Here is a 26475-nt window from a genome sequence, read left to right as displayed (position 1 = left end):
CTTTGTGATTAATGTATTTACCATGCCAGTTTTATTTATCAACCTGCTGTGATTCGCAGCAGTAAAACACAAGCTTTCCTTCAGCACGTGCATCGTCTCACATGAAGACGTGGGATGATGAATACAGCAGGAGGTTATCTGGAGGATTCACTGCATGTTGATGTATATAACACGGGATGAACGCAAAACAGAAAGAACAAACGAAAATAATACAAATTTCTCAAAATACAAAAGAGGAGCCATAAATGAAGAGAACCTCAATTAAGATGTCAACTTAGAAATATTCGGTAGCTTTTGGTTATACGGGCCGACCATAGTGTCAATTTGCCACAAACAAGTACATGTGATCTCTGTAGTGAAACGTATACATTACGTCCATCCTCCTGCGTGCTGCGCCACCCCTCGCCCGAACACAACATTTTTGTTGTTGTGAATGTGCCCATTGCCGAATCTCCTATACACATATGCTCAGTAGTTGTTTTCATGTATAAAAACCTATGAGCAGTGAGTTGTATGTGCATCACACATCTCAATTGATTAAGTTTGTTAATTTCTAGAGCATATGAAGTCCAATGGGAGTTGTGTTCTGCACCATTTTTTCCCCCTGTTTGGTCATGACAGCAGGAGCAGTTTCAGCTTGTACAGTGTGAAAACAAAATTTAATTGCTATCTCCATCTCTCCGTTTTCTCCAGGTGTTCCTGTTCTTCTGCGAAACCTGCTCGGTGCCTATCTGCAGGGAGTGCAGTGTGGGCCGTCACATGGGCCACACCTTTGTTTACCTGCAAGACGCCGTGCAGGACTGCAGAGCCATCACCATCCAGCTGCTGGCAGATGCAGAACAAGGACGACAGGCTGTGCAGGTGAGGCAGGGACACAGAGACTCATTCACAGTGGTAACATTTGGAAAATTATCATTTATTCACTTAGATTTTTTGTTTGTTTTAACCTTAAAGTCCGGGACCAAGACCATAAAATAAATCAGGATGTAGGTTCATTAGCATTAGTAGCAAAATGTGGAAAATCGACCAATACAAGGAAACAAGACCAAATGTTCTTAATCATTGTCTTGAGTCATTCTGTTGGACTCAAATAGGTCAAACTGATTTAAGTTGTAGCTCAACACAGCCAAGTTCTCTCCTGCACAATTCTCTGAGGTCTAATATAAAGATCAAACCACACAGATCCCCACTCATCTGTCTCCTGCAAACGGCGACAAGATGCTGGAGAGAGCAGCTGTGTCTCTCCATCCTCCCTCGATCTGCTATTAGAGATGATCAGCTTGACTATGTTTGAGACTGACCAGTCCTGAGCTGCTGGGAAGCCTGGGGTCAGAGGTGTCCATCTGGCCCTTAAAGGGGGTGGGTCACATGGGGTGAGGTCTGGCGGGGGCAGGGCTGAAGGTCAAAGGGGAGGAGGAGTGTAGAGGAGGATGGGGGAGGTTAGATGAGGCATTTAAAGGATTTTAGAGAAAGGAAAATTCCCCTCCTCTTTTTTAAGATGTGGAACACTTTGCCCTCCCCCTCTTCACTCCCTCACCAATTCACTCACTCCCTCACGACACCCCTCTGCCTCTTACTCTCACCCCCACACAAACACACACACACACACACACCACCTCCTCTCTTCATTTACGTAATTATAGATGGGGTGGTAGCAGCTTTCTTCTCCCCCCCCCTAAGATCCAGGCTCATATAGTGACAAATGCAGCAGTGAAGAGCAGATGAGAGGGTTCACAAACACTTTAATTACAAGCTTGTTGTGCCTGTTAGCTCATTAAGCACCAAGTGAGATGCATTCACCGGCACTGACATCAGGGAAACGCATTCAAATAGTTCTGAAACAATTGATAATAAGAATTTGTCATTTGACAGTTAAAGTTAATTGCAATCATTTTGTGATGATCATTACAGTGGCTTCATGAATGTCAGGAGTTTCTGATTTTCCCTGCCTTGTCACTGTCTTTTTTACATTTTAAAAATTGAACTACAGTACAAACAGAAATAATAAGTTAATAATGAGGTGAGGATATTTAGAATTATAGGGGAAATAAGCTGTGACTTGTACTACATTGAGGGGTATTGTCCTATCAATCAAAGCTATAGCTTTTTTTTAAAGCAAAATTGTACTGCACTTTGCTGACTTTGTAAGAGCAACAACTCCTACAACTGTTAGCCTGTTACTCCGGTGAGGCAATGGACAAATAAAACATTGTGAATCCTACAATATAGTAAGGACTGAAACTTTCACTTTAAGAACCAAACAATAACAACATTTAAATACTCTTTGGCTGTAGCCTTATGTTTAAAACAAGGGGTTTAAAAGAGATGCATGTGCAGAGGGACAGGGGTAAATCATTCACACCAGGTTTGCCTGCTTTGCCTGGAAGGTAAGGCAGTGTCATGACCTTGGTTAAGACTTGACTGAAACATGAAACACTAGTTGTTGTCATGTGACATGATGACATGTACTATCTCCTCAGCAGATGTCCAGCCTCACCTTTCTCTGACTTCTCAATGAGTGACCCAAACTTTGTTCCTTAATGGATGGATAATTATGTCATGGCTTCAAATTCAAAAATACATCAGACATCAGGGATTAAACTAGAGCCTGACCAATATGATATATTGGCATATATATATATATAGTAATTAGCATTTGTAGTGTCTTGGTGAACAAAAATAATACAAAATGTAGAAAAACCTATTGCCTCCAATACAAACAGACTAACAACCTATTAAAAAACTTTACAGAATAAGGAGGATATTTCTTTCTAAACAAGTTTTCTTCTGGCTGTAGTTCAAATGCCAGACGTCAACATATGAATGAAAAGCACTAGGATACATGCAGCAGAGTCAAAGGAAACACTGCCTACCATCTGGCAAGACCTTGTGGTGTTAGGTGAATGTTTGTCCATTTTTGTCCCAGGTCACCACCGTAGTTAAGTGCTGACGCCAGATAATATGTAAACACTCTCACACAAACAGACACACACACACACACACAACCCTGTCCCCTGAGGTCGGACATTTTTGCCCACTCCACACCCATTATCTTCCCTGACCTCTGACCCTGGACTGACCTGCTGGTTGGCTGGAGGTCTTTTCTCTGCAGCCCGATTGGGCAGTTTGACCCTCTTTGTGTTCCAAGCTGTACTCTCCTGGAAATGTTGAGGGAAAGACGGAAGCAGAGAAGATTGCGACACTAAGGGGGAGAGGGAGATCACAGGCCCAAAAAGCAGACAGAAGAGGACAGAAAACAAAGTGTGAAAATCAAAGTTTGAGCTGGAGCAAGGGATGGGAAGTTATAAAAAAATTTAAGACAAAGATACAGGGAGGAAGAAAGAAAAATCAATAAAAAAACAAATTTTGAACCAAATTTTTTTACAATAAACAAAAACAACTGGAGAAAGGTTGTGGCTTTTACATTTCACACAATCTACTTCTCCCAATTTTGAAAAGTTTTCCCCCTGCTTCCTCAAGGATTCCCTCCCTGCTATTCCCTCTCTGGGGGCTTGATTTAGTTGACCCTTTAGCTGCCAGCCTGAAAAGGCCTGGTGTAAGAAAAAAGAACCCTGCTGCCAGGCTTTGTTCTTGCCAGGCTGCTGTGGGGGTGGGCAGTATGTGTCTTAAGACATCAGTTGCAGATCATGACCTGTAGAGGTTTAGCCGACCTTTGACCCCTGCGGCCGATATCACAAAGGAAGCCTTATCCTACCTCCCCTATGTCCCTGTGAGGTCCAGTTCACCCTGTGACCTCCCAGAAAACGCCAGAGGAAAAGCCAGATAAAACACTGGGGGAGGAGGGAAGGGGAGACAAAGAGAAAAATGTGCATTTAGCTTAAATTGTTGGTTGTCAAAAGTAAAGCTGTCTAAAGTATAATGTTTAGGTTCAAATCATACAGTTGCTTTTCAGTTCCTATAATTACAAAGGTGTCCTCTTTTCATTGTAAACCAAGTTTAATTATCCAATACCATCCTGTCATTGGATAAAAAAAGAGACCCCTGTTCAGCACATAGTCTCAACTTTAACTACAAGACCAAAAATGACTGGATATTGTTGATAATACGTCACCTCAGTATTGGTTTCAATTCATTGAAAGTTTAAGTAGTTTGATTTAAGTAGTAAATATTTAGTTATAATAAAGACTAGGAATCTACGTTATTAAAATTAACTCTTGACACTTTTCAATGCATAATTCTAGTGACATTTGAAACTAAAATTATAGTAGAATAGCACTTGCATACCTCCGCCACGGCCCAATGGTCTCCTTATGAAACCACATTTATATTTATTAGATCCAGATTTTATTTGCACAAAATCCTTAATATCAATTCCCTAAACAAACCAGATTTTTATTCATTCAAATGAATGAAAATGTCAAAAAACACCCTAAGTCACAATGTTAAAGAAAGTGGGGGAAAAAAACCTGGATCCACCCCCTGATCCAGATCTGAACCAAACTTTAATGGGTTCCTCTCTAACTCATTCCACATCCCTCCATCAAATTTCATGGTAATCAATCCAGGAGTTTTTGTGTAATCCTGCTAATAACAGACAAATAAACGCAGATAAAAACTTGACCTTCTTAGTGGAGGTTACTAAGGTTGGATATGTGCTATGTGCCCTGCTCTTTATGCTTAAAAATATTTAAATTGTAAATACGAGAGTGATGACTCAATTCAGTAGGAAGCTGTACCATTTTGTGCACTGTGAATTGACTTCCTATTCCTGGCCCACGTTTCCTTTTCCCTTGTCTTAGGAGCCGCCAAATGTGAGAATTGAATAGATGACAAAACCCAAGCAAATGTTGTTGCATTCACTTGCCAGGAAGATGACAAATATAGTGTCCTTTCTTTTAATGTTTCCTGATGCTCTGCATCCTGTTTCTCGAGGTCATGTGTTATCCCACCTGAGCCATAAAACAGACCAGGCAGTGCTTTGTTTGAGCATTTAGATATTCCTATGTTGCCCTCTGTCCCACTGCAGAGTGAGAGTTCATGTGTCTTGGTTCATCACCACATGTTACTGTTTTTTTGGGGGGGGTATTTTTTCCACTGGGAACCCCCCCCCCAGCCGTTTCTCTGTCTTGCCTCATCTGATTTTGTACCTCATCATTAAGCTCACATCATTGTGTTTTTGTTTTTCCAGCTAAGCATGGAGAAGGTCCAGGCCATGGCAGAGCAAGTGGAGATAAAGGCAAAGGTGGTGCAGACTGAGGTGAAGGCACTCGTCCTGAGACACAAGAAAGCGCTGGAGGAGAGGGAGTGTGAACTACTGTGGAAGGTGAGTTTTACAGTTTCTGTCTTGTTCTGGTCTGGTCCCTGTGGCCCAATTGGCCATAATGAACAGTTAAAGTGTTTTTTTTCTACTTGTCACTCAGGTGCTCATGAACTGTCCTGTTGAAAAGAGTACTGTTGTTGTAGCACTCTCATTCGGTCTTTGTTGAAAGTATTACTGCCCGTGAAAGACACATTAATGGAGTAAATTAATATTTTCTGAATAAGAAAAACTCTACCTTTTTTATTTTGTATTTATATTTTTGTGATACTAAAAATTGTATTCCTCTTTACCCACACCTAGCTATTTGCATCCATACCTAAGTTCACATTTGAGCAACCTGCACCAGAAACTATACCTCTGTAATGTGAATGTACTGTAGACATGTGATATGGTAAGCTTATACTACTTTCACACCAAATTTTAGCAGGTATACGCATGTTTTTTATAACTAGATCCATGAGCATCATAGCGACAGGCAGAAAAAGTACATCTTCAGTGTCTAGACTGCCAAAATAAAGGAAGCAGTAATTGGTGTGTTCACCTGGGTGTGATGTTACCATGCTGGAGCCGATAAAAACCTGTGTTTAAACGGCAGAGAGTGACCCGAGAGTGAATGTTGATTGTATCTATTCCCATTGCCGACAGAAGTCAGGGGGCTTTATTGGTGGTCTTTACCAATGGAAAAGTGCCTTGTAGTGTACTTGTTCAGATTGGTTAATTATACTTATTTAAACAAAACCCTGGATCTAGCTCATAAACTTAGTTTATTCTGCAGCTTGCACTTCAGAAACCCTCTGAAAGGGCCTCTCAGGTATAAAGTTACCCTGAGAGGGGTTTCTGTGTGAAAGAAAGAGCCTTCATCCCTGAGGCCCTTCACGTGCCTCCAAATCCCTCACCCTCAGGTAATAAATGTATAACGACATAAAATGTCATTAAAAAGGACACCGTACTACACGAATACCATTGTACCAGTCAGATCTGTAACAGAAACACAGGCATACAAGTACAAGATCCCCCTCATATGATAAGTAGCTGAAACCAGATATTAAGGCCCAATCCCATTTCACCCATTCTCCCTACCCCTTAGCCCTACCTCTCAGTTTTGCGCATTCCAGTGTAGGGGTAGGGTGTCCCGATTCTTGCTGGGATGGAGGGGCAAGTGTTCAGGATACTGATGATGTAAAGGCTTCTTGAAGTGCTGACCCAAGACCAATTTCAACCACTAAACTTCTGAATCTGTTTCAAGGGGCAAGATAACCCTCGAAAACAAGGGGTAGGGCGAAGGGGTGAAATGGGATTGGGCCTATGTCGTCCATTTGCACATTTATGTACATGTGCAAATTTGTTGCCTTGGTCCGGGCGGATCATAAACTTAAATTTAAACGAACACCCACCAGCACACCATGCTCTTATTTCCCCGCTTCCCCTCAGAGCAGGTTTGGTGACATTGTAAAAGGTGACCTGCGTCTCAGATCTTACTACTGCTCGGTGTGTGTGCATATGTGCAGGTCAAAGTGTCACATAGAAGGTTTTCACTTACCCATGTTCCCTCTTTAATCCTTTTTACACCACTACAGGACTCTTTTATCCCTCACACACACACACACACACACACACACACACACACACACACACACACACACACACACACACACACACACACACACACACACACACACACACACACACACACACACACACACACACACACACACACACACACACACACACACACACACACACACACACACACACACACACACACACACACACACACACACACACACACACACACACTTTTTTTTTATTTCTTTCCTGCAACATAACCCACTGACTCAAAGAAGCATTACACATTTAATGAATTAAGATGCTTTGCTCTGGTATGTAAGTCAATTGACGCAGTGGATGTGAGTTCTGTTCATTTTTGGTTTAGTTTTTTTTCCTGATTACTATCTGGGTATTCTTACGACACTTGATGAACGATTTTGAGAATTTCAGAAACACCAGTTGTTGCTGATGAAAGCTGCATGTGAAATGGAGAGGTGCTTTTCTATGGTGTGTGATTATCATACAGTATTTATAGAGCTGTTACAAGTCTGTCTAGCTGTTGGTCAATCTCAGAGCCCATTGGCTATCGCCTGATGATATTTTAGCTTTTGAGTGCAATGGCCAATATTCTGCGGCTTCCAGCGACTCTGAAAACCCTTCTGTTCGGTCTACACATTTTACAGACTCAATATTCTTTTATCACACAGGTCGAGCAATTTTTTTTGCGTTTTGCCTAATCTCTATTAACAGCTATCTGATTGCAGATAAAATAAAAAGCAGATGTATTTCAGTCAATGCCTCCACATGGACTGTTCACCTTTGAACCGTAACAGAAACCAGAAGGCTCCAAAATCGTATCCCTCGGCTACAGATTCTGTATATTCACATGCAGAATCTGTTTATAGAATTTAGCTGTTGGCTTACTACTGCTTGTGTTATTTTGTGCAGTGGAAGTATGTATTTCAGTTATCAAAACATTGACACAATAACAAACTTAATTGTCGTCAATTGATTAGTTATTTTTAAGGTATTTATCAAAGAGTTGGACTCAAAATTGTGATCTGCATTCAGCACTGTTTTAGGGGATAAAACAGCTTAATGGGTAATGAAAATAATTTATTAAACCTCATAACCTCAATTTAATAATAAAACTGACAATATGTGGAAAGTTAACTATCTGAGGTAATTTTTCCAGTATAAATGAGTTTGGTTGTTTTGGCACTGTGGCACACTTTATCAACACACTTTTCATCACCTTGCTTACACACTACCTCCTGTGAGCTGCTTTGCTCCCCTGTTTACCTTGCCTCGAGTGTGGGAAGCATGCAGGTTGAGCTGACAAGTCCTGAATCATACAAGTCATCAAATTCAAATTAGGCCACTAGTGTTTCCTGCACTGCTAGCCTCTGCGTTGGTCACCTGCACTGACGGGAAGACAGAAACTGAATCCAGGAAGGTTCTTCGCAGTGACTCAGCCCTGAGTCAACCAGCTAGAGGGAGATTCATGACTCTGAGACGGTGGTAAAGGCACCAAATGTGACTCACTGGTATAACATGAGACTTGAAAACAGTGAGCGGGAGTCTAGGTAGGGCTGCTTTCAGGAACACACAGAACTCTGTATAATCTGCGGAAATCTTGCGGAAGGGGGTGTATGTGTGCAAAACTTGGGATCTCCACAGCGGAATTTATACGGCATGTCCTGCCTCCTGCATGCTCTACCTAGAGGCTAACCCTCACTTGAACATCCAGAGGTTTTTGTGCTGGAGACTGAAGAATCTCCTGCTGCATTCTTCATATGTGAAAGGCAAACTCCCAAGAAAGTTCGGACCCCATTGTCCAGACATTTCCCCCAGTTGTTCCTCCCTCTCTCTCTCTCTGTCTGGGTGTTGCGCTGAAATACATACCAACTCTACCAATGGGTGTTTCAACAGAGGAGCTAAAACTAGTCGTGTCCATCAAAAGCCTAACTCGAGTCTTTGTCTTCAGTGACTATAAAGTGTAACTCTAGTCTCACAGATGCAAATTGCACTTCCACTCATCCCAGGGATTAACAATAGACCCCTCTCTTTGAGGCTCTTTGTCTCTTTCAAAGTTAGAACCATAAAGCCAGTCAGCCTATTGTGTCCAACTCTTTCTGTTAGGTGAGACTAAGTAAGAGCACAATTTCTGCTCCTCAGGTTCTGCCACCCTCTTTAATGCTTTATTCTCACTGACTCTACTGTAACTTTATCTGCCTTCTCACCATAACACAAATGTGTCATGGTTAAGTGACGGTTGGCCCTCTGTTCTTTTATTATAATGAAGCGAATAATTCCTGCTAGTATCATTTTTTTACTCAATCTCAGGTTCTTTTGGGCACTTATAGAAATTCAAGATTACATGTTATGTGTGATGCAGAGTTGACAAACAGCAATGCATACATCTTGTCAAAAACTGACAGTTGCAATTAATTTAACTAAGAGATATATAAGATACAATTTCCCATGTGTGCTGTGTCAGTTACCTATTCTTCTATCCCACTTATCCTCAACCAAACCTACCTGTTACTGGATTGGTTAAGTTACTGTGCATCAACTACATGCATGTCAGGCACTTTTCTTCTTCATCATCCTCCTGAATATCCAGCAGACTTGGTGTGGTCAGCACATTGCTGCCATCCTGTGGACAGACTTGCTGTGACGAATATGCAGTGACAGGGTCCAGGAGACTTCATGTCTGTGTAACTCCAAATTCAATTTTAAGTAAATAAAATGAATATAATCAAAGAAGTGGTTTCAAATGAGGTCAGCCAGGTTTTTGACAGTATAAATCTGAAAATTTCCAAATTTCCAGCTTTTCAAATGTGAATATTTCCTGTTTCTTTGGTTTTTGGACAAAACAAGACATTTTAGGAGGTCATCTTGGAGTTTGGTAAACACAGATCAGCATTTTTTACCATTGTGAACCAAACAACTAATCGATTAATCAAGAAAGTAATCGATAGATTAATAGATGATTCAAATTATCATTAATTGCAGCCCGAGAATAGATACATTAAAGTTGTGTCGGTGATTTGGGTGAAAAACATCATACTTAACCATCGCAGATCAATAAAGCACCATTGTCATGTGCGTTTTCCTGCTATTTGGTAAACTAAACCATCTTCGTGATGTGCCCTGTCTCCCTGCAGGTAGAGAAGATCCGTCAGGTGAAGGCCAAGTCTCTGTACCTGCAAGTGGAGAAGCTGCACCAGAGTCTGACCAAGTTGGACAGCACCATAGCCGCGGTCAGCCAGGTGCTGGATGAGGGCCACCACCTCGACGTGCTGCTGGCTAGGGAGCGAATGCTCACCCAGATCCATGAGCTCAAGGCCCTCAGGGGCCTGCTTCAGCCGCAAGAGGACGACCGCTTCATGTTTACTCCTCCAGACCAGGTAAGCACTCAAGCTGAATCAGTGTGGCCTTTAGATGGGTTTCACTACATATTATATTTACATTTCCTCTTTTAATATAATTTTTATGACAAATGATAATTTAACACCCTGTCCACACTAATGTGGATATTTTGTAAAACTCACTTTCCCTCTACATTTGAGCCTCATGTTGTTTCTGTGTATTCTTCTGTAATGTAGACAAGGCATTCATCTGCTTTGAGTTTATCAGTATACTATTTAAGAAAAAGAAAACAACTGAACTTATTCCATCATGGTTCCCACAGGCTCTGTACATAGCCACCCAGTCCATGGGACTGATCAGTAGTGGAGCCTTTGCCCCGGTCACCAAAGCCCACGGTGAGGGTCTGAAGAGTGCGCTTCGTGGCAAGCCTGCCTCCTTTACTGTGATTGGATATGACCATGATGGCGAGCCACGTCTCTCCGGCGGGGACACGGTGTCTTCAATAGTCATGTCAGTTGGCGATGGTAACCTGTCTGCAGCAGAGGTAACAGACCACCAGAATGGCTCATACACCGTCAGCTACGTGCCCAAGTGTGAAGGGGAGCTCCTCGTTTCAGTGCTGGTGTGTAACCAGCACATCCAGGGCAGCCCCTTTAAGGTGATCGTGAAGTCGGGGCGCAGCTATGGGTCTCTGGGTTCACAAGTCGCATCCTTCGGGTGTGAGGGGGAAGGAGACGGTCAGCTCTGTCGTCCCTGGGGCATCAGCGTGGACAAGGAGGGCTACGTGGTGGTGGCTGATCGCAGCAACAACCGTGTACAGGTACGGCTTGATCAGTTGTCTTATTAATCAAATATGGATAGTGAATTGGTTTCTCTAAAAGAAGTGATTACGTTTCAGTGGTCAAAGGTCACAGTGACCTTATATGAATCTGTAATAAAGAAGTATGTAGAGATATGTTCCCGGAATCTGCACTGGTTGGCGGACACATACAACCACAGTACGCTAATTCTAGTTTCCCCAAAACACAAGTTAGGGCTGCAATGTAACATCATAAGAAAATCAAAGATTTTGTTCTTCCCTCTCCAGATATTCAAGCCTTGTGGCGCCTTCCACCATAAGTTTGGCTCTCTGGGTTCTCGGCCTGGTCAGTTTGATCGTCCAGCTGGGGTTGCTTGTGACAGTCAGAGACGAATCATTGTGGCTGATAAGGACAATCACCGTGTACAGGTATGAAAACCCCTAAAAAAACTTGGATCAACACAAATCATGTATGTGTCTGAATGTCCCAGGTCCACAGGAAAGTTGCATGAAAACAAAAGACTAGAATTGTGTTAGCCTCTGAACATTTTTAAACCCATGTTCTATACATGTGTAAACACACAGCTCCTCCTGCTTACTCTCCCTCCCCTCGACATATAAACATGTTGGACTCTAAGACATTTGCTTTGTCTGACAGGTGTTTACTTTTGAGGGCCAGTTCCTGCTCAAGTTTGGGGAAAAGGGTACCAAGAATGGGCAGTTCAATTATCCCTGGGATGTGGCTGTCAACTCTGAGGGTAAGATCCTGGTCTCCGACACCAGGAACCACCGCGTGCAGCTCTTCGCCGCCGACGGGTCCTTCCTCAACAAGTACGGCTTTGAAGGGGCCCTGTGGAAACACTTTGACTCTCCCAGAGGAGTGGCCTTTAACCACGAAGACCACCTGGTGGTGACCGACTTCAACAACCACCGGCTCCTGGTCATCCGGCCTGACTGCCAGTCGGCTCGCTTTCTGGGCTCCGAGGGCACAGGGAACGGGCAGTTCCTGCGGCCCCAGGGTGTCGCCGTGGACCAGGAGAACCGCATCATCGTGGCCGACTCCCGCAACCACAGAGTCCAAGTGTTTGAGCCCAATGGAAACTTCTTATGCAAATTTGGCACACAGGGGAGCGGCTTTGGACAGATGGATCGCCCCTCCGGTGTGGCTGTAACGCCTGACGGAGTCATTGTGGTTGTTGACTTTGGAAATAATCGCATTCTCAAATTCTAAAAAAAAGAGTTTATTTTTGCATTCTCTCACCCCGTTTGTCCTTGCAGCTTTTTCAATGAAGGAAATGGAGGCGAGGGAATGAATCAACTGTCACAACAGGAGGAGAGCTCAGAGAGGATTGAGAGCATGTTGAAATGAAGGGGAAATAAAACTATAGATATTTTTTTTTTTTTCATTTGCATTGATATTATTATAAATCAGATATCTGTGGTTTGTATGACAAAGGGGACCTCTACAAATTGATAATCAGTAGACAGAGCCATATTTCCCTTCGTCGCTCTCAACTGCTCTCTATTCTTTCTGTAAGCTCTCCTTACGTATCCATCTCAGGGAATTTCTCACTTTTCTTGAAATCTTACACCCTCTGCTCCACACCTACCTCATTTAGCTCTTTATGAATGTACTCATAGTCACTGAGCAGAGGTTTTAGTCCGTGAAGTTTTACAAAGAAGAAAAGTCTAACTCTATAGTTTGTTATTTAAGAGAGACAAAAAAAGAATAGACTCTTCAGTTGATATTTGCACAGGATTAATGGAATTCTTGCTGTGCATTTTGAAATATGAGTTAAAGTGAACCTCCTGAATGTTGTTGCTGAGACAATACTCAGACCACTGTAGAGGCTGCATGATTTATTGTCATTAGACGGCTTCGCTTGGAGGGGAAATTAGGGTACAGTAGTGTCCTTTTCATGTTTTAGGCTTGTTCATTTTTCGCTTATGCATTAATCCTTGTCTCTCTGTGGAGTTTGTTGTGTCATGATAGCCGAAGAGTGTGAGAAGCGATGCCAAACTTGATAGAATCAAAATTAGCTCAGGTCGTTGTAGGACTGATTAGAATGATCAGTACTTTTCAGGCTCTCCCTCTAGCTTTACTTGCTACTTTATTGATTCACGAGAATATTGAGTTTCGGGAAGCATCTTCAAAATGATCCCTGAGATCCCCAAAATAAGCCCTGTAATAAAATTACCCAAATAGTTTTAGCATCCATACACCGCCCCACCCCAACCGTGTCTTGTAAGACTGGATGAATTCTGGTTTTGATAAAGTAAGACAACCTGTGCTCTCCAGACAGTTGCATGAACAACGAGGATGCAAAGACTCGTATGCAAGGAGAGCAGCGTCTCCTCCGAAAGCGAGGACCCACCAAAGGATTTTGGAGAAAAATCTTCCAAGATCTGGATCTATTAGTGATCTTAACATAGAGATTTAATCATATTATTGAATGACACCGTTTTGATGAGGCATGCTGTGTAACAAAAGCCTCAGATGAAGAAATCTAATTTGGCCGTCCAGAGGACATTAATGACATCAAATCACAGCTAACATTACAATCCTCTGGATTCAGATAGTGGTTGAAAGCCACCTCTCTTTGGCTCCTGGGGCCTGTAGTCCAGTCGAATGAGGAGGGCACCATCGTGAAGCCCTGCCCTATTTATTGATGTCTGGAACTGTGAAGACATCTCCAGATTCAGCGCTAGTTGACGGATTCCTCTAAAGATGAAGGTCTAAAGACCAAATATTGTAGTCAACCAAAGTTAGAATTTCTGCACATTGGCCAACTGTAGATTTAGCTATTTAATAAATGAATCCTCCCCTTTAAAAACATTTTCTTGAATAATCATTGTTGCTGGGAAGTCTAAAGTTCACAAAACTCAGAGGTGAGTTCATAGAACTGTCCATGTTAGGCTTAGATGGATAAAGTGTACTTGGGTCAAAGTTTATTGTGCATGAGTACTTGCACATCCTGCAGAGACCAAGACCCTCGCTGTTTGAGGCAGGGTTTGAAAAGAAGACCCTTGTCGTCCGTTTGCAGAGATGTTCGAGTACAGGACTGAGGAGAACTGCACCAAAGAGAACCCCTTTCTTCCCTCGCATTTATCGCATCAGCCATCAAATGATGCCCCTGTTTTATTAGTTTTAGACGGCCTGTGGGCTCAAAGTAGCATCTTTCATTAGCCTTTATATCCCCCTCTAATTTCCATAGAAACAAATAGATTCTAACTCTTTGTTGTGAAAGCATTGTGGGGTTTTGAATCCCCTTACCCTCTGTGTCTCGCTGGAAGCACTAAGACAATTAAGGTTCTGTTAGCCACTTCCTTAGCCTGGCACAGAATCCTGGGACCCATGAAAAGAGTCACTGACCGGCTCTCGCCTCTGAGGGGTGGGCCTGTGTGCACATGATCAGGATTTACATCCTCATATCTCAGATATCCTTTTCCCTTAACACTCGTTGAACCTCCTCTTGTATACCTCAACTCCTGAATACCTCAAATGTGTCACTCATAGCTACTGTGCATTTAAACATTCAAATACCTCAACTTGTTACACTCATTCTGAATACCTCATTTTTGCTCTTTATTTAAGCATACCTCGTCAGATATTTATGCATTACAAATATACCTCATTCTTTGAATCGTCTTGTGTTACAGTGCAGTACATGTCTCATAGCTCTAGGACCAAAGATCATGGTACTGTTCCGAGTCCCAATTAAAACTTGTGTTATGTTCATCACTCCACCTGGCAGCCCTGAACAGCTTTTGGTTTGTCGAATCTACTGTAAAATGCCTGGTAAAACTCTGCCTTTTTATCACCAAGAAACCAAATATTTCAGATGGAAGCGTTGTGCCAAAATGATCCGGGAGACTTCTGTGCCAAACAGGGCTGGCATTTGGACCACACGACAAATGTCACTGGACCATTATATCATAGATACAAATGTAAAATCAGAACACCCGAGGACCAATCCTCGCTCTCCTGACTGGATGCGCTTAAGAGGGCTGGGCCCCGTTTATCTTTAGCTCATCATGATGATGATGAAGAACATGCAGATTACATTTGTATTTTGTTACTGTGTACAAGACGTGAGGGGAAGAGGAAACTGCCTCTTTTAAAGCGTTAAGAACTTAAAATGCACAACCACGACCTCTAATTTCAGCACAATTAACCAATATTTCAGCTTGGACTGTAAAATGCTTGGTGATGCATGTTGAGGACTTGGAGACAAGTCTGAACTCAACCTCTGACTGTTGTAAACAAACACGTCAGAGGATTTACACAGGCTGGATTGTTATTTAAGTCGAGCTATTAGCACATTGATGGGGATCCAGTTCCAGTCGAGAGACCCTGCTGCTCTGAACCCAACACCTAGTTTCACCAGTAAGATTAGTTTTTTTGCTTTTCAGTGTTATTCAGTGAAGTGTTCATTCATGTTGCATCAGTTTTTAATTAAGATTGCAGAATTCTATCTTTAAGATCTTTAGGTCTTCACTCTTACAGAGAAAAAAAAAAGTATTTTAAACCTTTATTTTGTTTTTCATTTTGTTGCATGCTTTAAAAAGTCCTTGTATTATCCTGACGTCTCTCAGATAGGTGTTGAAAAACTCAGATGGGGTGGGAAGCTGACTATTGGGATGATTTTACCAAAATATATACCCAAAGATGTGTGTGTTGCTATTGCTTTGGATGGAATTAACCTTTGACCTTGGAGATTGTATTTCCTGTTCTCTAGAGGCTCTGCAGAGCACAACCTGTTCAGCCAGCCACGCCTCAATTCCTAAGCAGCAGCAGAGGCAGAGTTTTGAGATGAATGCAGAAGGCTGGTCTGCCCCTCAAACACTAGTGCTTCATTTCCTTTAACTCCCTTCTAAATGCGGAATATGGATGAATGAACATATAGTCCTTTCACACTCGAGCTCTGTATTGTACGGAGGCTCTGAAAGCTTCCTGCCGAGTGTAGATTTACCTTTCCAACAATGATGAATCCAGAAGGCAGCCATTTTGTGCGTTGATCTAGTAATGGGAACTCTCGCTGTCATGTGAGAAGCAACTAGGACTCTCCAGTACAAACTATCAGCTCCCCTCCTCATCTTTTATAAAAGTCCAGGAAGTGTGGCGATGGCTGCGGAGCATGTGATTGGTTGACTGCACTCCACTCCTGCTTTTTTTGATCGGGCGCCTGTGGTTTTTGTCCACCATTTTATATTTTGCCTCTCACGGCTTAAAGAGCGAGGGGGAAAAAGGCAAAGGTGCACCAAGTGACGTGTTCAAGGTCGTAGCCCTCCTTTTAATGATTGTGTATTGGAAAAAGAGAGAGAGAGAGAGAAAGAAAGAGAAAAAAAAAAAAAAAAAGGTTTGAAAATTTAGAAAGGAAAAAATAAAACTCAGGTAGTTCTCAGCAGCCCTGCTCTGCAGGTGTCTCATTGAAACGTGTCCCGTAGTGATGTAGTGACTTATTCCCCCCCCCTTATTATGACCTCTCAGTACTAGTCTGATTCTTTTGTGTCCATTTACATATTATGAAAACAAATTACTTGTCAATCTGAAAAATGAATTCTTTCAATTAGTTTCCCCTGATTAATCTTCTTTTTTTTTTTGTTGCCAATTTTTGTTTTTCATTTTACAAGAAAGTACAAATACTTCACACCACTTGATGCTCATTGGCCCTTTTAGAATGTATTTTGTGAAGAAAAGGGTTAAATGGGATCTTGTTGATGCTCACTCCCTACAACCAGCTGCTGGAAGCCTTATAAGACTGAACAGAGACCGCATTCAGAAAAAAATACTCCGCTCTAAGATTTGTTGCAAATTTTCCACACCAGCAATACTATTATGAGTAGATGTTGGAATCATGTGATTATAGAGGAACATGCAGCATCGTGTTCATTAATAAAAACCAGCCTGTCTGGGGGGACGTTTGGCTCGAGGGGACGACAGCAGCTTGTCCACACTCTCGTTGTTCCCGTTGTGTCCTGTTCTCCCAGCAGCCTGGTGTGTGCGGAGTGGTCGCTGTGTTTGTGCGCTGCATCTGTGTTGTCTGAGCAGAGATCCACTGAATGTATCCTCCTCACAGTCCAAGAGGCAGGGCGGGCCAGTGTGGCCAGCTGAGTTTAGAAGGGGGCTGCTGGTGCTTCCTCATCCATGCCGCCGTGTGTGTGTGTCCCTGTGTGATTGTGTGTGACTTTCCATATGTCTACCAGTCAAAACCATGTGTGTGTGTATTTTCCAGTCCACCTCCCCTCCCTGAACACACACACACACGTTGTGCTGAGTGGAAGTGCACATGTCAGGTCTTCAGTCTAAATAAGGCAAAGGAGACAATAATATATTGGCCACCTGCTGCTCTCTCTGTACTCTGTGGACTTTAAACATTTCCTATGCAGTTTTTTTTGTTTACACTTAAATAAAGTTGTATTTCTTTGACTTCAAATTGAGTGTTTCTTTCTTAGCCCTGAAACTTCACGAATATGAAATAAAATTGATTTATTTGTGTTTCTTGCTGCCCTCACTTGTAGAATGTTTAGTAATACTGTGTGTGCACCCCTGTGTATGTTCCCCCTCAGTTACTTAACACAGTCACTACTGGGAGAAGGAAGTGAGAATTCATTGTGCAACTTACTGTGATTCAAGAAACAGCCATGTGGGTGAGGTAAATGGAAGAATACAGAGAAAGCACCACTCTATGGGTTAAACGCTCAGATGTGAGGGGTTTGTTTCCCTGTGTGGGTGTGGGATAATCCAGAGATGCTAGATGTGTATATACAACCTCAAAACCTGAAAGTTCTTAAACTTTATTAACTGCTCTTGGCTTCCATCCGCCTATACGACTTAAATTTTATTTGAGAAACGTGTTTTTTTTAATTTTCTTAAATTTCAAGGAAAAAAATTAATTTAACTTTTATATTAAAAAAATCCTGAGATGGTGTCCTCCTGTTCAATGACAGGGTTTTAACATTAGATATTTGGGGGGGAAAAGGAAACATTTGAAAAAAAAATTCTCTGTCATTATCTCAAGTAGCTACTTTCAAAACAATTGAAATAGTGTATAAATAATCTTTGATTTATTAGAAAATCTAAGCTCAGAACTATTTAACTTTGAACCAATAGGTCTGCAGATAAACATTACAAGGTAATTTAAATCCCATGGCTCTACTGCGCCCTCACGTGGTGGGGGACTGCTACAACACTGATGGAGCAGAGCCTCTAAAACGGGCCATAATTGTGAAAAGGAAAGTGAATTTCCTTGTCTGGTGGAAAAAGTGAATAATTATTGATCTGATTAAGGCTGAATATCTAAATTGCTTAATTTCTATAAAACATATAATTTACACGCATTCTGTCTTCGTCATGAGATCCGTTTAAAGAATATCATGGTGTTGTGTGTGTGTGTGTGTATATAAACCTGCTGAGGTTTACTGATGGACCCTGATTGATGACCCCCACATCCCGCCCAAGGTTATTCATTCATGTATTATCTATGCATCAAAGAGCCTAACACAAGCAACAAGATATTAAAACTGGATGCTGGCACAGTGCTTCTCTTCATGCAGGACTCACTCTGCTGCTTTTCCCACTTGGTAATCAAGCCTGACAGGCACGAGAAAACTGTACATTGAACCTATCATTAGCACAATACAAGTAAAGTGCAGCGATTTCTAGTATAATATGTTTAATCCAAGAGTTGATGTGAATTCATAGATTTACCGTACAAGCGTGAAACAAACACGTTGTGGCCCCACTGTATCTTCCCAATATCACCTAGAGTGATGTTTGAATTGGTCCAAACCAGCAGCTTCCACATAAAGCACACATCATTTATCTATGTTCATTAAAACGCCGGAGAAAAGTTTCTTTCTCAAGTTTCCGTCGACGATTTCTTCAAAACTGAAGCATCTGCTGAGAATTCCTTTCATCATGAAAAGGACTAATGACACAAACTGACCTATGCAACATGTCAGACTTTCCAATTCACCTTTCTGTCATGGACATTTTAAGGGTCACGAGGTGCAAGAAATAGATTGAAGTAGAAATAAGAGAACAGAACATATTTTACATATATATGACCAAATAATTTATCCCAAATGTAATCTTCCAGCTTGGTTACACTGTGTTTCTGTAAGTTCAACTCTATACTTGAACTTCCCAACAGCTATTTGACATTATGATTTCACACAGAATATTGCTGCACACTATCTGTCTTCAAAAGGTTTTGATAAATACACTGTTTCAATTGTGTGGTCACATATCTTATATTCTGAGATTATAGTGTGTCCCCCCCCCCCCAGCACAGTGTGTGAGGGACAGAGGTTAATAGGGGCCCAGCAGGTCATCTTTGCCCTGGGGCCCCCGGAGGGCTAATCAAGCCTTCATAGACTCTACTGGTAGACAGGGCTTGTAATGTCTCGACTAAAAAGAAGAGAAGCAATGTCATCGTCAAACAAAACTAACTTTGTTCATGTGCTGGTCATGCACCATTCTAAATTCTGTATATCATCGCCGAGTGATGGGTCCGTCCACCTGACAAGTCTGGAGCCTACAGACAGTGTCTGTGCTGCAGAGACGAGCAGGTTAAACATTTTCTTCACGTTTTTGGATGAACCCTAAACCCAGAGAATCAGTGCATTAGAAAGTGTTTTACAAAAATGTCAGAAACAGAGCGTGCTGTCAGAGTTTAATGTCGTGGGTCGGTGTGTGCAGGTCGACTGAATCACAGCTTCACTCTGCGGCTTCAGCTTTCAATTTGCAGTTCACCTTTATTATCCTTTGATATCTAACTTCTGGTTGCATCCAGGTGTAAAAAAAATACAGGTCTCTCTAAAATCTGGATGGACAAAGGGTTCTGGTGTGGATATTTCTCATGTAAGATTATAGAAGAGGAAGCTGACCCTGTGTGGTCCGTCTCTCGGAACCCTCGTCTGAACATCCAGAGCTGCTGAGTTCTCACTCACCCACCATCCACTCCGACACCTCAGTCTGCCAGACCCCAAGCTTTCACCCCCCCACCGCTCCACTGCAACATGACGGCTCTCTGACAGTTCACAACCAATCACTGAGTACGTATACCGGTTAGATTGAATAAATGGCCTCCTGAGCACAGGTATGACACATTCAATGGAATGATGGCCTGTTCCAGTGAAGTGCACCAGTAAGGCAGGTCTGCAACACTGTAACAGCTACACTGAACACAAGTATCAAAGTAAATATTAATCAGCCTGTGTTTTCCCTGCGGTGCTCAGAATGTGTGTTACAGCAGCTACCTGTCTGTATTTAGCATCTTTTACTATCCAGTGAGCTGCAGTTGAATCATCACGATGAAGCCCTGACTCAGGTGTAGTTCCCTGCCTCTACAACTTGATGTCAGCAGTGCTACATTTCCCATCCACCCTGGGAGAAACACTGTGGGCTGATCTGTGGTACAATACATTAATGCGTCTTAATCCGATCAAGAGGAGGACGGGATGAGAGTGTAAAGCTGAGTGGCGAAAACGTACACATGAGTCGTGACCTGCGGGTTTTGCGAGATTACAGCGACAAGACACGACGCAGCGTCTCTGATCAAACCCAACAGCAGACTGGTGGGGCGTCACACGTCTCCTGAGTGGGGAGAGCAGGAGCAAAGGTGCACCTGGAACTGTGAGCCCCCAGCAGATGGCTGGGAGGTCCTCTGTTGGTGTGTGTGTGTGTGTGTGTCCGTGTGTAGTGCATGTGTTCCCTGCGTGGCTCTCAGAGGATCCAATTAGTTGCAGCAGGCTGAGAAGGCAGCACAGAGAACATCAGATCCAAATTGTTTCACAAACTCGCTGCCAGAATCACCTGAGAGCATCATTTACCCTCGGCCATCAAAGAGTAGCCAAGAATGGCTCATACCTTCGTCGAGGCCCAACGGTCCCCACATGAAACCGCACGTTTTTTAATTAGATCTGCTCATAATTATCATAATTATCATTCCCCTAAACATTATGTGTGATTATGTTCATCAAGATCCATGAATTACTCTCAGAGAAATTAAGGAAAATGTTGGAAAATGCCCTGTTTCACAATGTTAAAGAAAGTGAAAGAAAGCCCCTGGATCTGAATTAAAAACTGAACACATAACCTCCCGTGAAGAGGAAATTACATATTTCAGGTTTTACTTTGGTTGTTTCCACTGAGAACAGAGAACAGACTCACACCTATTTCGTGAAATTTACATTCTCAAAACATTATTATTGATTCATTTTTAATGAATTGACTATTAATGTTTATAACAAAGATGGACGACATGACAGGTCCCAAAAGTAAAGCCAAAGTGTCTTGGTCGCCCCCCGGTGGCTGACTGTAGTATTGTTGGTATATGGAGAATTGACCAAACTAAAAGGTTTAAGAACACGTCAAATATATTTTTTCTCAAAGATGATTGTGTATGGTTAAATACACAAATTTACATACATGTAAACCCAAGTCAAACTGAATATAAGAACCCTAAAAAAGTTTTATAATTTCTCAATTTATTTAAACAGTTGTTTTTTCCACTATAATTTATTTTCTCTGCATCTTGGAGAAAATACCACTACAGGTATACTTTCAAGATACAAGCTGAGTTTACTACTTTTTCTAAACTGAGAGTTTCCTCTGAGCGCGGCAGAGAGGACCGAGGACATTCATCGGTTGTTCCAACATTAACCTGTGATACAGAGGCGTAGGCGGGTTTGACCGACCCCCTCTCCGAGTGGGCAGCTGATGTAGTCTTGACGTCGAGGTGACGGAGGGTAGTGACGTAGACGAGACTCCGACGAGAACGCTGCCCCCTCGAGGCGTCTTCACATCCATTGCCTCCCTGGTCCTGAGGAGAACCAGTGGCCATTCAGAGTTGGGGGGGGGGGGGGGGGGGGGGGGTAGTCAGAGAGAAGAGGCAAAGAGGAGGAGGCAGATGTGGAGCAGCTGCAGCAGCAGAGCGAGGGAAACAGAAAGAGAGAGAGACATTGATTTTATCTTGTATTTCACACTCTTCAAAGAATTTTCAAGCGTATTGACTCCAACTCGCAGCCAAAAGATGTTTACGCTCTGTCTCATCATGGAGACAAGCAGAAAACAAGCTTGCACATGAGATAATGAGGCGTTTTCGCCCAGAAAAATAACAAGATGCACAAAGTGAAGACATGGAAAGCAACTTTTTGGTTACTGGAGCCAAAATAATTCAAGCCTCGGCAGTTTGTTTGTGGTCATTTTACTTATTCTATCATCTGGCGCTCACTCAGTGTCATGTTATTGTTGCATTCCCCTCCCAGCTTAATGTGGGTTGTGTCATTTTTTTCTGATGCCTCTTTCATGCCTGTTGTCACACCATGAACATGAGCTGTGACATGTAGGGACAGATTCAGCTCTGCAGGGAGCTGAAGACAAGGTGTTGAATCGTCCTTATGTCTTGCAACATAGCAGTTGTTTATTCTCCGGAGCTGCAACAAGCCCAAAAGACAACATACTGTTCATGTACCCCGTCTTTACCACATCACCATTTTCTATGTATTCTGTTGTTTCGTTCTTTTTTTTGTTTTTACCTATAATCGCAATCTTGTCAGCATAGAAATACCGAAACACCTAAAACTGCAGTAAAACTTCCTTCATATCAGATACAGACGAGATCACTTACTCTTAAAGCAGTTTACAAGTCTCAGAGACGGTCACATCACACCCCCCCACGTCATCCAGCGTACACCTACAGCCAATGAGGTCGATTGACTAAACTCTAAAGATGATACCCACTTTTCTGCCGAGACAGATCAAGGTGACACGCTGAGTCATACTTCATTTTGCGACACAAGCATTGATTTTTTTTTTTTTTTTTTTTTGGTGAACCCCCCCCCAGAAGAGGAGAGGACAGGTGAATTTGGATGACGAAGCAGCTGTGGTTACTTATAGCCATCGCATTGCCTAACGTCCTCTGATTAATTTCTTCCACAGACGAATTGGATCATGACATCTTTATCTTCTTCCCTTCCTGTCAGGGAGTCATGGCAACCTCAGTGTAGCAGCATCGTCAGGCAGAATGTGATTCAATGTGAATAATGTGGGGGGAATGCAATCCAGTGATAGGATTATAGACCCGCTGTGGCCTTGTAACCTCATGCTTGTTGAGGCTGACCACCGATCTACTTCGTCATCATGCATCGCAGGAGTTTCGTTAGAGACACACACACCTGACCAAGCCATTATAGCAGGCAGGGGACTGATGACATACAAAGTGACAGATGCAAGATGGAGCCATGTGAGAGCTCACTGACCTCTGCTCTGTTCTGGGCGCTGTGTGCGCTGGCGAAAATGACCCGTCTGTCTCATGCATCCTCCCAGCAAAACAAGACCGACTGGATCACCACATGTCCTGCACATGAGATACATCCTGCTCCTGTCCAGAAATGTGTTCTGTCATGTGTACGTTCGAGAGAAATACCCAGAGAGGACGTGAGGAAGACTCTAATCCTAGCTCTTCTAGGAAATGTAATTTCTAAAGCTAAGCTAAACCTTAACCCTAACCCCAAACCTAACCCCAACCCTAACCCAAAACCTAACCCAAAACCTAAACCAAAACCTAAACCTAAACCTGACCCTTGAAACATTCTTTTGAGTTGGGGGATTGCTTTTTTACCCGATAAGAAAGACAAGTCTCCAATAATGTGAAAGATTTAGGTCCCCATGACATGAGTAATACCTGCAAAACACACACACACTCGTTCTAAAGCAGTATGTCATCCAATAGCTTGTTACCCAAATATCGATATGGCCTTTATGTAGATGTGTATTGATCTGTTGTTTTTTTGGTGTTTTCCTTCCTTTCTCTCCAGAGACTGGTTTTATTTCTCTACGTGTCGGCGTCTCACAGCTGAAGCAGCCAATTTGACGTCTGCTAACTCCTCTTGTTTGTTACATAAACCTCAGCGAAGTTAGTCAAGCATAACCAGGTGTGCCGCTGTCAATACAATAATCCTATTATTTATTCATTCCCCCTCGTCTGTCTGGGTATCGCGCTCTTTCTTTCTCACAACTGTGCCACAAATGGAAGCAGCCAGAGGGAGCTGAGCTTCTCTTTACGTGCCAACTACAGACTTCCCATGATGACACAGTATGAGGTCAGTGCACACACACACATAAACAGGGATCAAACATCTGAAACGTACTCCACATCACCCACCATCCCTCCCCGCGGCACCCCCTATTTCTTATCTGCATGTCCGTCCTCCTTGTGTTCTCTTCTCTTTATCTCCCACTCATTCATAGATTTTTCTGTTTGAAGGAAAGCGTTTCCTCCTCTCTGACGACAGCAGAAGACCCAGTGGTGAAGCGCATCAAAGTTTGTTTCATGTCGGGGCGCAAATGCTTTGCTGAGGCTCTGATTGACTAAGACTGGCCCATTTCATTCAGCGCCAGTCAGAACACAGGCCTTAGTCATCTTGTGCGATGACAGATCCGCTCGTCAAGGCTGAAACTTCAGCAGCATCATTTTGAGCGATCGCAGGCAAGTTGAATTATCCAAAGTTCAAGTAACAGACATTGGTAAAGTTGAATGTATTTATGAATGTGGTCGATTAATCCACACAGGTCACACTTTATAAAGGTTAAAAAATCAACAGGTAATTCATAATTTAGTTATACTTTATTTAGCAGAAACAATAAGTTGCGTGAGGTTTACATTTGGTGGGTGTTTATTCCTGTGGAATGACTCTTACTGTGTATTAACTACATATTAACATTTACAGGTACACATGTTGAGTAATAAACCCTTTACTCATGCCTCATTTACATTTATAACTGCAGACACGATGGCCCATTAAGTGAGGACCCAACAACAATCTGTCACACGCTGTAAATTCTAATAAGTGAATGAACAGATTTTCAGTTTCCATAAGGTCAGCGATAAAATAGTTCAGTTGAGCTGAAAAGAAGAAAAACTGCCACTCGAGGAGCATGAACAGCTGCCAGAGATTTGATCAGAAACTGGCACGTTTGGAAGGTTTTTCTCTTCAATGCTCATAAAGACTTGAGTAAATGACTTAATTCAGGCTTTTAAAAGTTGCATCAATAGAATGAGGGAGCTGATTTATTTTTCAGTGTCCGTGGATCCTGTTGGCGTGGAGCAGTGACCTATGGGACACGTGGATAAGTTTGAAGTCCCGGTGCAGACAAACACCACACTGAGCTGAATGATGTGTGCACAACATTTAAAAGTCATCTGATAGGGAGATAAGGAGCAGGGGTGGCTCTGCTGGGATATTGATTCAGTCAATATCAAGTACAGCAAACACGGGGCCATTGGCTCAGAGATCGCTGATCGATCGGGAGTCACACCAGCAGTTACTCCTCTCAAGTCAAATGACTGTGACATTAATGGGTATTGGACATTGTGTATTATTTCATAGCTGCTTTTATTTGACCAATTTAAATGAATATATATATTTCTACAATTCCTCTCAGCCTCTATTGCTTCCTCTTGCTGAGAAACAGACAACCACAGGCACTTTTCTGAAATCGACACGTAAACTTTTAAGCTCTGAGATTTTGCCCCAGACTTGTAAAACCAATATCTGTCAGCTGATGCCACAATATCTGTGAAGCTTCTCGGCCCATCAAATATTGAAGCAATGTGCATTAAAAATGCACGAGGTTAACAATACTGTGTTGTTTCTCTGATCCCTCTCGCACCGATCATCTTTAAAGGACCCAGACAAGCAGCCACACACACACACACACACACACACACACACACACACACACACACACACACACACACCCACACACACACACACACACACACACGCACACACACGCACACACACGCACACACACGCACACACACCCCTCTACTTCCAAATGGTTTCCAGTATAATTTCACCCATTGCATTACATTTTATGTCTCCGGGAAAACTTACAAGCTATAAAAAATTATAGCTTGTAATTTGTTTTTTTTATTAAATTGAAGTTAATACTGGTCCATAGCAACAGCTCCTAATGTGTTTGGAACTTGTTCCTCTTCACTATATGTCTTTGAAATAGCCACTCTGTGATTATCAGTCAGAGCTGCGGCTATAATTACACACCGCTGGCTTTATGCATATTTAGACATTGCACTTCATTACATGTGCCCATACACAGCTCCAGTTTCTTCGTATTAAAGGTGCCCACAGTTTGGTACAGTCAAACACTGTGTGGCTCTCCTGCTGAATGTGATAGTTGAGCGTAATGATAGAAGTGCATTTGAAGTGCAAATCGACTCTCATTTCTAACGTGTCTCCCATCTCAACCATCTTCCCGTGTCCCCGACTCTCTTTCTCTCTCTCCTGACTTCATTTCCTTTTCCTTTATTCCCTTTTTCTCTTCCTCTCTCCCTCTGTGGCAAACGTTGCAGCGAACAAAAACTCTAATGAAGACCAGAGAGACTTCATAATGGCGTCACCATAAAGGTCTGCAGGCATACATAAATTAAGCCAGAGTGAC

General features: G+C 42.5%; 1 protein-coding gene and 1 long non-coding RNA gene across 2 annotated transcripts in view; both read left to right on the top strand.

The window, feature by feature from the left end:
• Nucleotides 1-16560, top strand: part of trim71 (tripartite motif containing 71, E3 ubiquitin protein ligase) — a 33375-nt gene extending 16815 nt beyond the window's left edge. Inside the window, exons 2-7 of the mRNA XM_034599967.1 lie at nt 694-861; nt 5150-5284; nt 10000-10242; nt 10527-11024; nt 11292-11432; nt 11662-16560. Of these exons, the coding sequence (XP_034455858.1) occupies nt 694-861; nt 5150-5284; nt 10000-10242; nt 10527-11024; nt 11292-11432; nt 11662-12234 (1758 nt within the window). The 3' untranslated portion in view covers nt 12235-16560. The remainder of the gene's footprint in view (nt 1-693; nt 862-5149; nt 5285-9999; nt 10243-10526; nt 11025-11291; nt 11433-11661) is intronic.
• A 7265-nt stretch (nt 16561-23825) lies between these two features.
• Nucleotides 23826-24474, top strand: LOC117770470. Its single transcript, XR_004615396.1, has 3 exons — nt 23826-24113; nt 24278-24319; nt 24406-24474. It is a non-coding gene; the product is annotated as an uncharacterized LOC117770470 (long non-coding RNA).
• The last annotated feature ends 2001 nt before the right edge of the window (nt 24475-26475 follow it).

The sequence above is a fragment of the Hippoglossus hippoglossus genome, chromosome 11 (assembly GCF_009819705.1).
Source record: "Hippoglossus hippoglossus isolate fHipHip1 chromosome 11, fHipHip1.pri, whole genome shotgun sequence".
In the NCBI taxonomy this organism is placed as follows: Eukaryota; Metazoa; Chordata; class Actinopteri; order Pleuronectiformes; family Pleuronectidae; genus Hippoglossus; species Hippoglossus hippoglossus.
This window is presented reverse-complemented; position numbering and strand designations above follow the sequence as displayed.